This window comes from Tachyglossus aculeatus, chromosome 5, assembly GCF_015852505.1.
Source record: "Tachyglossus aculeatus isolate mTacAcu1 chromosome 5, mTacAcu1.pri, whole genome shotgun sequence".
Classification (NCBI taxonomy): Eukaryota; Metazoa; Chordata; class Mammalia; order Monotremata; family Tachyglossidae; genus Tachyglossus; species Tachyglossus aculeatus.
Window position 1 is genome coordinate 96582321 of NC_052070.1, and position 17840 is coordinate 96600160.

Sequence of the window (17840 nt, forward strand, 5' to 3'; positions counted from 1 at the left end):
TTACCTCATCTGTAAAATGGGGATTAAGACTGTGAGCCCCATGTGGGACAGGGACTATGATCAACCTGATTAGTTTGTATTTATCCCAGTGCTTTGTACAGTGGAAGCAGCATGGCCTAGTGGCAAGAGCACGGGCTTGGGAGCCAGAGGTTGTGGGTTCTAATCTCAGCTCTGTCACTTATCTGCTGTGTGACCTTGGGCAAGTCACAACTTCTCTGTGCTTCAATTACCTCATCTGTAAAATGGGAATTGAGACTGTGAGCCCCACATGGGGCAACCCGATTACCTGGTATCTACCCCAGTACTTAGAACAGTGCTTGACACATAGTAAGTGCTTAACAAATACCATTATTATTATTATTACTACAGTAAGCACTTAAAAAAACCTGAAAAATAAAAATAATTTCCTCCCTCTGCACTGTTCTCCCCATCTTCCAGGTCCTTCTGCAATTATTCTTTCCCAGAGCTTGGTACAGTACTCTGCAGACACTAAGGGCTTAATACGTACTACTGCTACAGTATGACCTTCACGTCCAAATGCACGGCAGGAAAATAAAGACACAGCCCCTGCATCCAAAGGACAGCTTGGTTGCGTATTTGGAGCCTCTGGAACCTTCCACAGGAACCTGTGTGCTCAAATATGGCTGGGACCGGACTTGTAGGACTTACCCTCACTGGCGTTCTCTCTCAGCTGCTCCTCGTGCTCCTGCATGGCCGACACACAGCTGTTGTGAATCAGTTCCCCCAACCGCTTCAGATCTGCGACAGACTTGTCAACCAGTTCAGCATCTCGGGCTATGCACTCCAGCCTGGGGAATGACAAATGCAGGATGGACACTTCAAGGCCCTGCTCCTGCTTTTTCTGCATCACACACACACACACAACCTGTCTTGGGAGCCGGTTCTAGAGATTGAATCTCCTTCCTCTGCCTTCATTTTCCTCCCTTTAATTACTTGGTGAAGGAACTTGTGGATTCATCATTCCCATGTCAATGACGAGAGCACTTAACTATGATTAAGGCACCTGAAGTTTTCAGGGTTTTCTTCACACGAAATCCCTTTGTAACCAGGAAGTGAGATGTGCAAATACCCCACACCCAGGAAAGTAGCCAATGTTTTTCTTTCCTTTCCCTCTTTCTTTTAAACTTTGAGCCTCACACTAATAACATGAGCTCTATCTCATTGGCACAACTAACCTGCTGCTCCTTTCCAGCTGCTCACCTTTCCTCCCCCCAACACTTGCCACTTTCTACTGATTCAATAAAGGGCAGAGCACAAAAAACACTTTTGTTTAGTTTGGGGAGAGAGAGCGTATTCAAATGCCCCAGTGACTGCAAATTTGGTGGCCATTCGGTGGCCAGGACACCTTCTACAGCCCAGCCCGCACCCTCCGCTCCTCTGCCGCTAATCTCCTCACCGTGCCTCGTTCTCGCCTGTCCCACCGTCGACCCCCGGCCCATGTCATCCCTCTGGCCTGGAATGCCCTCCCTCCCAACATCCGCCAAGCTAGCTCTCTTCCTCCCTTCAAGGCCCTACTGAGAGCTCACCTTCCCAGACTGAGCCCCCACCTTCCTCTCCCCCTCCTCCCCCCTCTACCCCCTTGCCTTACCTCCTTCCCTTCCCCACAGCACCTGTATATATGTATATATGTTTGTATGTATTTATTACTCTATTTATTTTACTTGTACATATCTATTTATTTTATTTTGTTAATATGTTTTGTTTTGTTCTCTGTCTCCCCCTTCTAGACTGTGAGCCCACTGTTGGGTAGGGACCGTCTCTATATGTTGCCAACTTGTACTTCCCAAGCACTTAGTACAGTGCTCTGCACACAGTAAGCACTCAATAAATACGATTGATTGATTGACACACTACAGTGGCTGTTTCTCCAGCTGAGGGAGGTCTGGCACCAGACTGGCTACCAGCTCCCAACCCAGTCATCTGACGTTCTCTATTACAGAGTGTCAGGCTGGCCCAATTCTGAATTTCCCTGGGACTGAGACCAGCACTCTATGCTGAATCTCCCATAGCTATTCAGCAGAACGTGTCACTGCCACCAAGCTGGTATTCCCAGCTCACCCTTCTGGGCCCACAGGTCCACAGACTACAGATCAGTTAGGATTCACAACACCTTCACATATCCTACTGCAACGGCAAATATCCATGCTGTTCTAAGACAATCAGTGCTTATAATAATAATAATGTTGGTATTTGTTAAGCACTTACTATGTGCAAAGCACTGTTCTAAGCGCTGGGGTTAGATACAAGGTAATCAGGTTGTCCCACGTGGGGCTCACAGTCTTCATCCCCATTTTACAGATGAGGGAACTGAGGTCCAGAGAAGTGAAGTGACTTGCCCAAAGTCACGCAGCTGAAAAGTGGCAGAGCCGGGATTTGAACCCACGACCTCTTGACTCCAAAGCCCATGCTCTTTCCACTGAGCCACGCTGCTTATGCTAGTTCCTTCTTCTTTAGATCACGAGGAAACACCAATGCTTGAAGAATAAGGGCTCTGGGGCAAACCTGACATTTGTCTTTTTTTTTTAAATGGTATTTGTTAAGCACTTACTAGCTGCCAGGCATTGTACTAAGTGCTGGAGTATACAAGTTAATCAGGTTGGATACTGTCCCTGTCCCACATAGGGTTCAGAGTCTTAATCCCCATTTTACAGATGAGGTAACAGACACAGAAGTGAAGTGACTTGCCCAAGGTCACATAGCAGCGACGTAGCGGAGCTGGGACTAGAACCCAAGTCCCCTAACTCCCAGGCCCGTGCTCTATCCACTAGGCCATGCTGACCATGCTATAGCAGTTCCTCAGTTCCTATAGCAGGTGGAAAACACCTGTCTTTGCCTTCCCGACTCCTCCCTCAACAGCTCCCCCATCCTTTTCTCTCTACAACTGAGTTGAGTTCAGGAAGCGAGAGAGGAGGCCTCTACATTCCTCCCCTTCCTTTGGCCAATCCCAACCAGTAGAAGTCTGGTTGCGACGAGGTAAAGGAAAGGGAAATTTTCCACGCCTGCCTAACATTAGAAGCTACATTTTTCCAGGCCCAGGAAGATGTACTTCCTTGGATTTTACCTAGTTGGGCTGTATTCAGCTGTCCTCCTCCCACGGCTCCCTCAACACCAATCTTAACCAGACACTGCACTGAGAATCAGGATTTCTCGGTTCTATTCCCAGGCTGGCAACGGGCTCACTGAAGTCCTTACGTCAAACTCTATCTCCTGGGTTTCCATTCTTTTGCCTGTAAACTGTGTCGACCTAATGCTTTCTGCCACCAATGACTTAGGCTGAACACTGAGATTGTCCAGATAGGAGTCAAACACACATTCTGATCACTTCCAATACCACAATTTCTTCTCCAAAGTGCCTCTCTCTAGTTGTAACCAGAAACCTCACGTAGGTTCCTAATTTCCACTTGCTGAGGCAAATGTTTTATCAGCAGCAGCGGCCAGGAGAACAGTTCCCTTGAGATGGCTCTGGTACAGTTTGGTGTTATTAACGTCAAGGCTGATGAAACACAAAACTGGCTGGTTCCAGCACAAGTCTCCAAAATCCCCATCCTGGTTTTGACTATTATGGGTTATCACAAGTCCCAAACTGGCCATAATAATGATGATAATGATAATAATAATAATAATAATGATTATGTTATTTGTTAAGCACTTACTATGTGCCAGGGACTGTTCTAAGTGCTGGTGTGGATATGAGCAAATCGGATTGGACACAGTCCCTGTCTCACAAAGGACTCACAGTCTTAAACCCCATTTTACTGATGAAGAAACTGAGGCCCAGAGAAGTTAAGTGAATGGCCCAAGGTCACACAGCAGACAAGTGGCAGAGCTGGGATTAGAACCCATGACCTCCTGACTCCCCAGGCCCATGCTCTATCCACTACACCATGCTGCTTCTAAGTGTTGCCTTACAAATTCGGGGAAACTGACTGGACCTCACAGTTCACGACTGAACAGCAGACTCCAAGTGCATAGCACAAAGCAAAAACACAATGCTCACCAAGGCAAATGGAAACACTGGAGAAAGAGAAGCTGGCAGAGGTTTGGATTTACCTTTCAAGGGGGAGTCCAAACTTCTTGTAAGCCTTGATGAATCTAAACAAGTGGGAGAAAAAGAGAGGGAGAAGGAAGCAGTTCCATAAGAAAGGTATACATGTCAACACCTGATAAAATATGCTGGGATTGTGGCTTTTCAACTAAAATCCGCCCTTTCCTCTCCATCTAAACTGCTACCACATTAATCCAATCCCTTATCCTATCCTGCCTTGATTACTGCATCAGCCTCTCTAATGACCTCCCGGCCTCCTGTCTCTCCCCATTCCAGTCCTTACTTTACTCTGCTGCTAGGATCATTTTTGTACAAAAAACGTTTAGGCCATGTTTTCCAACTCCTCAAGAAACTCCAGTGGTTGCCCATCCACCTCCACATCAAACAGAAACTCCTTACCATTAGCTTTAAAGCATTCAATCATCTTGCCCTCTCCTACCTCACCTCACTACTCTCCTACTACAATCCAGCCAGGATACCTTGCTCCTCTAAACGCTAGCCTTCTCACTTGGCCTCCATCTCATCTATTTTGCCGCCGACCTCTCACCCACATCCTGACTCTGGCCTTGATCGCCCTCCCTCCTCATATCTGACATAGTGATTCTCACCCATTTCAAAGACTTATTGAAGGCATATCTCCTCCAAGAGGTCTTCCCTAAGGCTTCCTGTTCTCTTCTGCCAACTCTCTTCTGCATCACCCTGACTTGCTCTTTATTCATCGCCCCTCCCAGCCCCACAGAACTTTTGTACACATCTGTAATTTATTAATTTTAATGTCTGTCATCCCCTCTAGACTGCAAGCTCATTGTGGACAGGGAATGTATGGGTTTATTGTTGCACTGTACTCTCTCAAGTGCTTTGTACAGTGTCCGGCACACAATAAGTGCTCAATACATACGACTGACTTCACTCCCATCATTTTAGGGAGTATGGGAAGGTGGGACATTTGGACATCTTCCCTAGTGATTTCCTGATTATGCAAAAAAAAACAACAAAAAATGATTTTGGATGCTGTCCCACCCAGATTTGCTAAGAATGCCCCACAATTGGCTGAAAAGGGGTAACTGAAGAATCAAGCTTCTTAGAACTACCCTAACCAGAGACTGGGCTGTGAATCCTTGCTGGAAACAGGTCCTGGTCATGCTACCTGACCTTGCTGAAAGATATTAACTTGGAGTGGGCTTCCATTTCAAGAACATAGGACTCTCTTCTCAGAAGGAGGAAACCAAGGGATTTTATTTCTAAAGGACACCCCAGGTGTCATTTGTGTCAGAATGGGACCAGGCTGCCTCAAAAGCAAAACATCCATAAGTAAAACTAGTTTGGCCTAGCAAGCTGTTCTGGTTTATCATGCTGTGGGGGTGAGTGTGTTTAATCCTAACCGAACAGAGCTGGAAGGGAAGACCAAAATGCAGTGCCAAATGGGGATCTTAAAACCTCTGCGATGGGAGTCATGCTTGACACAACTGGCAGTTCCCCTAAAAGATAAGGATGAAGGCAAGGCATGAAGCAGGGCGATTGCAGGATGGAGAGGAATATGCTCCCATCAAGGATTTTAAATTAATCAATTACTCGTATATATTGAGCAAAAACAGTGTGCAGAGCACTTTACAAAGTCCTTGGCATAGTATGGTACAACAGAATTGGCAGACACATTCCCTGTCCACAACAAGCTTAGTCTAGAGGGACTTGGATATATCAAGGGACAAAGGACTGAGAAAAGGGGCCCTGGAGAAAATATTCTAAATGGAAACCCCTCTTTTTCTTGGATGCCCGATTCATTTTGGGTATCTTTGCACTCAACTTTCACTCGTTCCTTCCCACTCCCTCCCTTCTCTTTTTCACTTCTGGGCCCTCCCCAGAAAGTTATTCTCCTTGTCATCAAAACGGGGTCTGAAAACTGCTGATGTAAAGCTGTGTCTGTGCTATGTAACACGGTCCAAACTGTTCCACGCATCCCACTGAGCACCTGGATTCCACTCTAGTTTTCTTCGAGCCATACAGAAAATGGATGGTTGGGGACAATACCTCTGATTGGCTTGTCTTGAGCAGACACTGTCTAAAACTGGAAACCTCTTTAAAAGTATCAAGCATGGCTCAAATGTTGTTTGCTACAGGGGAGGAATGATGCCTGTTTACTTTGGGCAGATGTGCCTGGACTCTCTATAAACAGCACCTTTTAGAGAAAAAAACAGTCAAGTGCCTGTCATTCTAAACGAATTTTGCCAACGTCTAACATAAGCCACAAAAGATTTTTCACTCAATGCCACTAACTCAGGGGTGGGTGGGGGCAGTTAATCAATCTTATCCAATCAGTCAAAAATTTATCGTGTGCTTATTGGGTGCACAGCACTGTTCTAAGTGCTTGGGAGAGTACGCTATAATAGAGTTGTTAGAGGCAATCCCTGCCCATGGGGAGCTTACACTGTTCAGCATGAAACAACCTGGGTGAATGGGGAAGAGCCACTCCAGTCCACCAGCGGTTCCGCTCTCCCACACACCAAGCCACAACCTTTGTGTCCCCCCGCCCCCCCGCCCCACCCCCCACCAAGAGGTGAGCAGCCATCTGATCCCACTGCTGATTTGAGATTGGCCAACCAAAAGTAGGCTTTGCAGCTGGACCTAAGCAGGAGCCCGCACTGACCTCCTGATCTCAGCATCAGTAAAGCCCTCTACAAGGTCCTTCCTGACACTCCGGGGACGTCCTCTGCGCTTGGGCCTCTTCTCATCGTCCGTATCGTCTGTCTCGCTCTCGGAACCAGAGGACCTCTGGGCCCTTCTTTTCGATTCAGCATCCGAGTCGCTATCATTTGCCTGGGCCTGAAAGAGTCAGTATGGGAGGGGTTCCATGGAAGTTCGGGATTACTCAAAATGCTTATGTAATTTTTTTTATGGTATTTGTTAAGCATTTACTGTGCATCAAGCACTGTTCTAAGTGCTGGGGTAGACAGAAGTTAATCAGGTGGGACACAGTCCCTGTCCCACATGGGGCTCCCAGTCTAACTAGAAAGGAGAACAGGTATTGAGGCTCAGATAAGTTAAGTGACTTGCCCAGGGTCACACAGCACATAAGTGGTGGAGCTGGGATTAGAACCCTGTTTTCCTGGCTCCCGGGCCCATGCTTTATCTAATAGGCCATGTTGCTTCCCTGAGATGGTTAAGGTATCTTCTGTTTGTGAAGCACTGGGCTGATGTATAAGGATCTACCTCTTATAGGACTTAGTGGTGAGAGATGGAAACATTCTAGGTAACAGGCTGATACAGCATAACCAATGGGTTTGTCTCCTCTGTTAACTCTTTTGTCCTTCCGCTAATGTCCCATGATTACTTTGGGGCACCCGATCCAGAAAACAGTAAGTCCAAAAGATGGGAAATAATCCACCCCGAGCTTCCAGGAATGCCCACAAATTCTGGGAGAGATGGAGGCTCACAGTGTTGAGACTCAGGTGGTGGCAGGGCCAGTGATCTGGTGCCACAGTGGACGTTTGAGTCTCACGCCAGAGAGATGTGAGAGGTGAAAGGGAGAAAGGGATAGCTTGGAGGGAAGAGGGAGGGGCACGCCACCAACAATGACCTCGGTCCTCCTGCCATGTCAAACCCGGGCTCATGCCCAAAAAAAGAACTGAGGAGAGTTAGGTTTCTTTCAGGTCTCCTCCAAGCTTGGGAAATCATTTCTTTTGAATGACGAGAAATAGTAAATTAGGTCTCAGAATCCTGTCTGCTTTTCCCTAGCCCCCGATTTATTATTATTATTACTGTTATTATTATGGTATTTATCATTTGCTTACTGTGTTGTAAGTACTAGCGTAGATTCAAGTTAATCAGGTTGGACACAGTCCCTGTCCCAGCTGAGGCTCCCAATCTAAGCAGGAGGGAGAACAGGTACTGAATCCCCATTTTCCAGATGAGGACACTGAGGCAGAGAAAAGTTAAGTGACTTGGCCAAGGTTACACAACATGTAACTGGCAGAGCTGGGACTGGAAGCCAGGTCCTCTGACTCCCAAGCCTACGTTCTTTCCACTAGGCCACGCTGCTCCTATTTCTCACTGAGCTACAACATATTGCTTCATAGGGTGTGTTACCTTCCATTCATTCATTCACTCACTCGTATTTATTGAGCGCTTACTGTGTGCAGAGCACTGTACTAAGCGCTTAGGAAGTACAAGTTGGCAACACAGAGACGGTCCCTACCCAACAGTGGGCTCACAGTCTAGAAGGGGGAGACAGAGAACAAAACAAAACATATTAACAGAATAAAATAGAATAAATATGTACAAGTAAAATAAATAGAGTAATAAATATGTACAAACATATATACATATATACAGGTGCTGTAGGGAAGGGAAGGAGGTAAGGCGGGGGGATGGAGGGGGGAGGAGGGGGAGAGGAAGGAGGGGGCTCAGTCTGGGAAGGCCTCCTGGAGGAGGTGAGCTCTCAGTAGGGCCTTCAAGGGAGGAAGAGAGCGAGCTTGGCGGATGTTGGGAGGGAGGGCATTCCAGGCCAGGGGGATGACGTGGGCCGGGGGTCGATGGCAGGACAGGCGAGAACGAGGCACGGTGAGGAGATTAGCGGCAGAGGAGTGGAGGGTGCGGGCTGGGCTGTAGAATGAGAGAAGGGAGGTGAGGTAGGAGGGGGCGAAGTGATGGAGAGCCTTGAAACCTTCCAGAGACCCAACGAAATTGCAAAGGGAGGTTTAACTGAATTCCAAAAGATGGCCTCTCCCTTAAAAAAGGGAGTGGGCGGGAAGGAGAGGGGAGAGGGCAAGGGAAGCTGTGCAGAAATAGAGGTGGAATCCTATTTCAGAAGTCTTATTGCAAATTCACAGGTTTTGCTTGGAACAGGAATTAAGAGCCCTAATCAAAGCAAAACTTTTCTTTGTGACAAATACCATCTTCTGCCCCCTTAAGAGTTCTTGGTTTCCTCCCGACTCCCCAGCCACCGACACCTAGGGGCATCAATGAACAGCACTGCACCTTTTTAGTAGAACTCCTGATCCGTGGCAGCATGTAGATCTCCTCCAGCTCCTTCTGGCGCTCCTCCTCCTCCACTTTCTTCCTTTGCTCTTCCGGGATGATCTCATCCCAGTCCTTATGGGATCGCTCTTCCAACTCCGTCTCATCATCCTCCATAGTTGCAAAGTTGGCCACCTTAAAGCAAATGCACCCGTGTCAGCCTGAAAAGCTTCTCCTCCCTCAACAAACAAGCCAGCTCATTCGGTTTACCCTGTTATCCGGTACCTGTCGATTCTGATCCTGCCGAAGCCCACTGTGAAGAAACTCACATTCTAGGAAGCATGTTTTGATAGGTGCAAAGCCCATGTACACACATACACAAGCATTTCTTCTAGAATCGCTTTGCACGCCATCCAGATAGATTGTTCCCTAATTCCACAACAGCATTTTACCCACAGCACAAAGTAAAAACGTATGGCATGGAAGAGCTGGGAGTACTTAATAAATGCTATTATTATTACTACTACTACTTGGAGAACTCATTTGCTCCCCTGGCTTTAACTACCACCCCTGTGCAGATGATTGCCAAATCTACATCTCCAGCCTTGATCTCCTTCCCTCTCGGCAGTATCACATTTCCTCCGACCTTTCCTCTGACCTCCGACCTACATGTATGTTCAATTGACACCTCAAACTTAAAATGTCCAAAACAGAACTCCTTAACTTCCCACCCAAACTCCTTATTTTCCCACCCCTGATTCTCTCACCCCCGTCCTTCCTGTCTCACAAGTCTGTAACCTTGGCGATATCCTCAACCTATCTCTCTTATTCAAGCCACATATTCAGTCTGTCACTAAATCCTTTGGTTCAACCTTCACAACATTGCTAAAATCCGCCCTTTCCACTCCAGTCTGTCAGTTGTATTTAATGAGCGCTTACTGTGTGCAGAGCACTGTACTAGCACTTGGGATAGTACAATATAACAATAAACGGACACATTCCCTGGCCACAAACTGTTACCATGTTAATTCAAGCACTTATCTCGACCTGATTACTGCATCAGTCTCCTTGCTGACCTCCCTACATCCTTTCTCTCCCGACTCCAGTCCATACTTAACTTGACTGCCTGGATTATTTTTTTTTACAAAAATGTTCAGTCCATGTTTCCCCACTCCTCAAAAACCTCCAGTGGTTGCCCATCTACCTCTGCATCAAATGAAAACACCTATCGGCTTTAAAGCACTCAATCACCTTGCCCCCTCCTACTACAACCAAGACCGCTCACTTCACTCCAAGCTACTCACTCTATCTCCATCTCTTCTGTCTCGTCACTGACCTTTCATCCACGACCTGCCTCTGGCCTGGACCGCCTCCCCTCTTCATATCCAACAATGACTCTCCTCACCTTCAAAGGTTTACTGAAAGCACATCTCTTGAAACAAATTAATGGATCCTTAAATGACAACACATGGAACCAAAGAGTATGTATTTTAACTAACAGTAATTGAACTATCAGGCAATCAATGGTATTTAGTGAGCACTTGCTGTGTGCAGAGTACTGTACTAAATACAATACGAGTTGATCAATATGATCCTGACCCACAGGAGCTTATGGTCTAAAGGGGTACATGGACATTAAAATAAATTCCAGAGAGGAGAAACAGTAGAGTCTAAGGGTATGTATATAAGTGGGAAGCATCATGGCTCAGTGGAAAGAGCCTGGGCTTTGGAGTCAGAGGTTATGGGTTCAAATCCCGGCTCCGCCACTTGTCAGCTGTGTGACTTTAGGCAAGTCACTTCACTTCTCTGGGCCTCAGTTATCTCATCTGTAAAATGGGGATTAAAACTGTGAGCCCCCCATGGGACAACCTGATCACCTTGTAACCTCCCCAGTGCTTAGAACAATGCCTTGCACATAGTAAGCGCTTAATAAATGCCATCATTATTATTATTATTATTAAGTGCTGTGGGGCTAGAGTAAGTATGAAAACACTTAAAGAGCACACAGCCAAGTGCATAGTCGATGAACAGGGGAGGGCGGATAGGAGAAATTAGGGCTAAGTCAGGGAAGACCTCTTGGAGGTGGTGTTATTTTAGGACTAGACTGTGATCGATCAAAATTGGCTCACTTCAAAGCTGTTCAAACTCTAAGGTCGTCATATCTACATGAGGCAGAAACCCATAACATGCTATTCCTTCACAAAACTGGAGTTTAGAGTAGAAAAATTTTCAGGTGATAACATCCCGGCTCCGCCACTTATCTGCTGTTTGACCTTGGGCAAGCCACTTACCTTCTCTGTGCCTCAATTACCTCATCTGTAAAATGGGGATCAAGACTGTGAGCCCTACATGGGACAACCTGATTACCTTCTACCTACTCCAGCGCTTAGGACAGTATTTGGCACACAGTAAGTGCTTACCAAATACCGTAATTATTATTATTATTATTATTATTAATGAAACAGGTATGAAACAAGCCACAGAGGGAGATGACTCTGACCTTCAAAAAGCAAAAGCAGTGCAAGAAAATGGAGAGCAAGAGAGAGAGTTCCTGACTGTCACTGTGCCAAGTGTTTCTGAGCTGATGCTGACTCCAGCTCTAGTGACAGTTTCTGTGATAGGGTGATACGTCCATTTAAACCAGTTAAGTTTGGCCCAGCTCTTTCTTTTCTTCCATCCCCAGAGAAATGCTATCATCTCAAGAAAGAAGAATGAAACTGCCAGGATAACAACAATGTCACTGTGTCAGAGCAGAGAGACCGATATGGAGTTTTAATATTTTACAAACCTGGGGAGAGTAAGACCGTGAAAGCAAAGGTCATAGAAGTGCCTTTTCTTCTTCACATGGGTTGGAACAACATACAGTGCAGGGAGAAACTGATATCTAGCAGCTGGAATTTCTGACTCATATGGAGAGAGAGGTTCTGGCATAAGTGGAGGGGCTACAAGTTAGTTCCTGCATGTTTGGTTGTCAAGACCGAGACGATTAGCCCACTTAATTTTAGAACGTTGGTTACATGACAGAAAAAGAGGTCCCAGACACATGTATACTAATTGTAGCTCTGACCCTGGGCAACTCAGTACTTGGGTACAGAAAGAGAACCATGAAGAACTTAAGTACATTCTCACTGCCCACAGATTAGGGGGAAATGTCATGGCCTAGTGGAAAGAGCCCAGGCCTTGGAATCAGAGGACCTGAGTTCTAATCCTGGCTCAGCCATTTACCTGCTGGGTGACCTCACGCAAGTCCCTTAACTTCTCTGTTCCTCAGTTCCCTTATCTGCAAAATGGGGTTCCAATACTTGCTCCCCCTCCTACACAGACTGTTGAGCACTACCCCAGCATTAAGTATAGTGCTTGGCACAGAGCAAGCACATAGCAAATACCACTATATACATATATATAATATATGCATATGCTTATATATGTGCTTATATATACACATAAGCATTCTTTTCCCTTCCTTTAAGTTGACCCACCAGGATGACTGGCAGCCCGCTCCCAGCTAATCCTAAGGCTTTTGTCTAGAATGTTAACTGCTTTGCCTCAAAATGGTAGCACACACCCATCTGAAACAAAAGCTGGGATGAACATTTCATTGGGCAGAGTCAGTTCCCACATTACCACCCACGAATTCCCTCCTTCCCATTCTTTGTTCTCACATACACTCAGTCCCTGAATTTCTTCGCCCAGGATGAAGCCACGTGGAGTGAGCCAAACAGTCATTAAGGTCTGCTGGTCTCCCAAGAAAACTTTGAATGTAAACGCCTGATGACATTATGACTAATCCTGCTCTGAACTGAATCGCACTTTCAATCCCACCCCACCTGACTACTCTGGGGGAGTTGTCGAATCAGAATACGTCAGTCCATTCCCACCATCTACACATAACTGGACCTCTGCTGACCAGGGTGAGTCATCGGGAATAGGAATCATTAACTCCAGGGGCTACATGTCAGATATAAAATTAAGGCATGAAAACTGGAGAAAGGCCGTAGCACCTGTGGTTGCCATGGCTTTAGCTGAATCAAACTGGGTAGTCAACAACCCAAAATTCCAGGCTTCAGAGCCCAGTAAAGCTCAAAAAAAGTCTCAGCCTCAGGCCAGAGCTGAAGAAACAGAATGTGCATGTGACAATTATCCTATACAGGCAACAAAGAAGTAAAATTTCCCATTTTTACTTGATCCCAACCAATATACATTTGATTTTGTCTTTTCTTGTCCAGCTTTCCCAAGGAAATCACCTGAGAAGGGACACTTCTCCCCTACACCTAAAATTAGTTTTCCAATCCCAACATGTTACCAAGGGACCACAGAATCCAGCATGAAAAAGGCCAAGTTTTTCTGCTGCCTCTCCCAAGGAGCAGAATGTCCGAGAACTGGCTAAGACTGCACCCCTCCAGTCTGGAAGGGGTGATGACATTTTCGCCAACTCCCATGGTTGATCCTGGCCAGGTTAAGCTGACTGGCATATTCTCACAATGCCAACAGCTCTTGCTTTCTAATGAGGAGTTGGTAGCTGCCATACCTTGAACTGGGACAGGAGCTCATCTGTAGCACTCGTGGACACTTCGTTTTCTCTGGTTTCGGCCAAGCGCAAAATTTCATCGATGTCCATTTCCTAATGGTTAGAGAGCAAAAGAAAGAGCTTTACCCAAGAGAAGAAGGGCCGGGGTGGGGGTGGGGGTGGGGTCGGGGGGCTTAGCAGTGGCATGTCCTTCACTAAGTACCCACATTAACCCATTTAGGGTACAAGTGGGGAAGGCAGTATTCCTCTTGCTAAGGGTGATTCTCATTTTAGCTTTCAGGGGTTCTTGCTCCCCAAGCCTCTGTTTTTTGAGGTCTGAATATCAATCCACAGGGTCTGCCTTTATCTTCCCTTTAAAATCAACTTCGGCCACAATCAGAGATGAAATGACTTGACGAATGGTGTTAGCCTAGTGGAAAGAGCATGGGCCTGGGAGTGGGATGACTTGGGTGCTAGTCTCAGCCTCGCCACTAGACTGCTGTCACCTCGGACCAGTCACTTGACTTCTCCGTATCGTGGTTTCCTCATCTGTAAAATGAGGATAAAATGTCTGCTTACCTTCCCCTCTTACACTCTGAGCCCCATGTGTGACAGGGACTTGGTCTGTTCTGATTATTTAGCATCTACCTCAGCGCTTGGTATAGTGGTTGGCACACAACGATCCTTTAATACTGTCATATCGTCATTATTATTACTAATGTCATGAACAAAATGTCATGTGACAGCTGGACTGGAAGAAAGGGTAAAGAATAGTGACAAGTTCTGTGGGCAACCCTGGGTGAAGGTACACAATGGCAACCAAGCGAAGGGAAGAACAGAGAGATCTTCGCTATTTTCTCTTTTTACTGAAAGGTGTAGAATGGTAACTGGGGGCAGGGAGATGGAGGAAAAGTCACTGAGCTCCCTGCAAGGCTGTCTCAAAATCTTCATACCAGACACTACCATTATGACCATCAAGCACTCAGCATGTGCTAAGCACTAGGGTAGATTCAGGATGACCTCACTGGACAGCCACAATCACTGGAACATATGTCCCCCCATGGGCTCATGGTCTGATTCTAATCTGATGATATGATGTTTCTTGCTCCAATCTCTGGTTGCTGCTAAAGCTTATTTTTACATTTCAAATATTTGTTTTAGCTACTTTGCTTTGTGGTGCCCAGACTGAATATCGTAACCCAGCTGGGTCCCAGATTTCTGCAGGGAGAATCTCAGTGAGGTGCCATTCCCACCAGGGCTTTTTCCTAAAAAGGCTAATGCATCCCCCTCCAGTCTTCCCTGACTCAACAGAGCTAGGGTTCTCACAGTAAGAGATGGATTGTACTCAAAGTGATCATGTATAATATGGATCTAGTTGCTAGGTGAATTTTCCCTATTAGTAGGTCAATCAAAACAAATCCTTCTATAATCAATATAATAATAATAATGATGATGATGGCTTCATAAGTGTTAAAGGCAAAGCTCTCCATCTCCAGGGAGATAACAGAATGGCCTAGTGGAAAGAGCATGGGCCTGGGAGTCAGAGGACCTGGGTTCTAATCCTGGCTCTGTCACATATCTGTTGTGTGACCTTGGGTAAGTCACTTAACTTCTCTGTGCCCCAGTTACCTCATCTGTAAAATGGGAATTAAGACTGTGAGCCCCATATGGGACATGGATTGTGTCCAGCCTGATTAACTTCTATCTACCCCAGTGCTTACTACAGTGCCTGGCATATAGCAAGCACTTAATACATACTGTTAAAAAAAAATTTTAAAAAAATGTCACCAGACTCACTTAAATCAGTTTATTCTAATAATAAAAACTTTGGTACTTATTAAGTGCTATGTGCTAAGCACTGGGAAAGATAAAGGATAAGGTTCTGAGGGGGAGAATCTGTATTTATTTTTCATATGTGAATCTCACCTCACCTTTCACAGCCTTTCAGATAAAATGTGCCCAACAGTGCCTCCTAAAACCCAGATCTGTCTCCCTGGGTGGAAATGCTCAGGGACCCTCAAATTGGAGATCACCCTTCTGAAAACCATTTACTTCCCATTGCTTAATCACCTGAGGCTCTGACTCCTCCCCTTCAAGCTCCTTAAAGAGATCCTCTGCGCCGAACTTGAGAATAGCCGTCAGCTCCTCTTTGTTGAAAGGATTTGAGCTGCAGGGATAAAACAAGTAGCAGTACTGTCTCGGGAGTAGACGGATCCCTGGGGTGCTTTGGTATTTTTCCAATGGCTTTCCTAGGCATCAAACCCCTTTTCCCTGTCAGGGCCGGTGGGTGGTGAGAATAATCTTTGGGAGCCCACAAGAATGCCCTGGTGTCGTTCCCAAATGGCCAGGCAGTGCTGCTGTGAAGGAAACACTTTTTGACAGGTGGGAGCCAAGAGAAAGGAGGCGTTGAATCAGAAGCGGAAGAGAGGTAGGCAACATCGGGTGCTGCTAAGCAATGACTCATTTGGGCATCAGTGTTTTGGAGCAGTGACGGTGGGGATCCCAGTCAAATGTCTGTCTTAAGGACGATGCCCAGCTACAGTGAAGCAGAAATTAAAAGGGGCAAGCTCAGGACAAAGACGGCAAAAGCCACCCCTTAATCCAACCCCTTCATCCTACGGTGATTTTCTTAGGTGGTGGTTTTTTCCCCCAAAGTATGCTCTCTTCTTCTACAAAGAATTCCTTCAGGAGTTGTATTTTCCAAACGATAACTGGACTGCCACCTCAGATCTGTCCCAGAAGCCTCCTCTAAACTGCTCTAGGCTTACCTGCAATTTATTTCAGTGTCAGTTCCCCTGCAGCCATCTTTAGATGATAAGCTCCTTGACGACAGGGATCAGGTTCCCTAATTCTACTGTACTCTCCCATGCACTTAGTACGGTGTTCTGCACAGAGTATTCGTTCAATATTGATGGACAACTTCCATGGAGGAATATAGAGTGTGTTTCCCATCTATCACATCAGAGAATCCCTCCATCTCTTCCCTCACACTGAGGATGAATGGGAGAAATGCATGTCATCTCTTCCAAAGGCAATGCTAATTAAGCACTGTCTATCCAACTTCCAGCCCTCTCCATGACATCATTTGAGAGCTACCTGCAGGATCAAAGTGACCAAGGAGCAAAGCAGAGACATTTTCATGAAAAAAAAAAAAGATATAGATGCTGACTGACTCTAGGCGACCTACCTTAGGCTTTTACACCTTCCTCGATGTGCCACTGGAATGATAAAGTCAGGTAAGGGAACACAACAATTTCTGAGGTTGCCATGAGGCAAAGCAAAAAGAGAGGACCAAGAAAGAAAAACAGAAGACTACAAAGGGGAGCCCCCCTCAAAAAAATACAGAGGGATGGATTGGAGAGGGTAGAAAAAAAAGACACTACAGACAGCAGAAAAATCAGGGGAATTGTTCCTGCCATCTTCTTTTTGTAGCTCTCCTACATTTCCGTCTTAACTCCTAAGTGAAGCCCCTATTCCAAGTGTAACGCCAGCAACTAACTGAGCCCTCAATCAAGAAGAAAAAAGTTACCTTCTGAACACGGTACGTAGCATAAATCCCCCCAACATTATTTACTGAGTGCCAATGGGAGACAGGGGGTTCTTTTGCTTCCTTCCAGCCCCTCCTTGTGAAACTTACTTCGACCTGCCTGAGTTGTTATCCAAGACAGTCCGGCCTGTGGTGTCCATACGCTGGATCACAAGGTGATCCAACACCATCTTCTTTTTGGCCCTTTCAATGATCTCCTCTTCCACTGTCCCCTTTGTGACCAAGCGATAAATGTTCACCTATAGGAAGGAAGCACAATGACCCTTGACATGGATACTCCAGGATACCTGGAGCATCCATGTTTCCTGGCCCCGGATCAAGGTGGACCAAAGAAAGCAGGGTCGCACGTTCAGTACCGGGACATCTCCCGTTTGGCCTTAATTTTGGGCTCCTGTACCCCACCCAAGATCTGCATCCTCTGGGCTATGAACCATCCAAACAGCATACTTAGGGCAGGTTACATAAGTGGACTAGAGAAGCCAATCAAAGCAACTGGAGTGAATGGCCTTGTGGGTAAGTCCTGGTTTCCAGGGATTAAAAATTCACTGCCCTATCTCGAAACGTCCCCTAATGCCAAATCTTTCCCTAGGTTTGAGACTATTAAATTATTGATGTAGGCCACTGGCTTTTCTAGGTTTGTAGGAGATGGCAGCAGAACAGGAAAGGAACATTGGAGAGTTAGCAGGAAGCTGCAAATTCAGCCCTTCATAGGTCCAGCACCTACCAGACTACAGCAGAGGCTCCAGAACACCTCAATATTGGGCTTC

General features: G+C 46.2%; 1 protein-coding gene across 5 annotated transcripts in view; it reads right to left on the bottom strand.

Moving 5' to 3' along the window:
* The window catches only part of CHD2 (chromodomain helicase DNA binding protein 2), a 108135-nt gene that overhangs the window by 21720 nt on the left and 68575 nt on the right, over positions 1 to 17840 (bottom strand). For all 5 annotated transcript variants that reach the window (XM_038746243.1, XM_038746241.1, XM_038746240.1 and 2 more), the window contains 7 exons: positions 17164 to 17312; positions 15597 to 15693; positions 13548 to 13640; positions 9041 to 9214; positions 6711 to 6886; positions 4072 to 4113; positions 670 to 809 (listed from right to left, as the gene is read on the bottom strand). In XM_038746243.1, coding sequence (XP_038602171.1) covers positions 670 to 809; positions 4072 to 4113; positions 6711 to 6886; positions 9041 to 9214; positions 13548 to 13640; positions 15597 to 15693; positions 17164 to 17312 — 871 coding nt within the window. The remainder of the gene's footprint in view (positions 1 to 669; positions 810 to 4071; positions 4114 to 6710; positions 6887 to 9040; positions 9215 to 13547; positions 13641 to 15596; positions 15694 to 17163; positions 17313 to 17840) is intronic.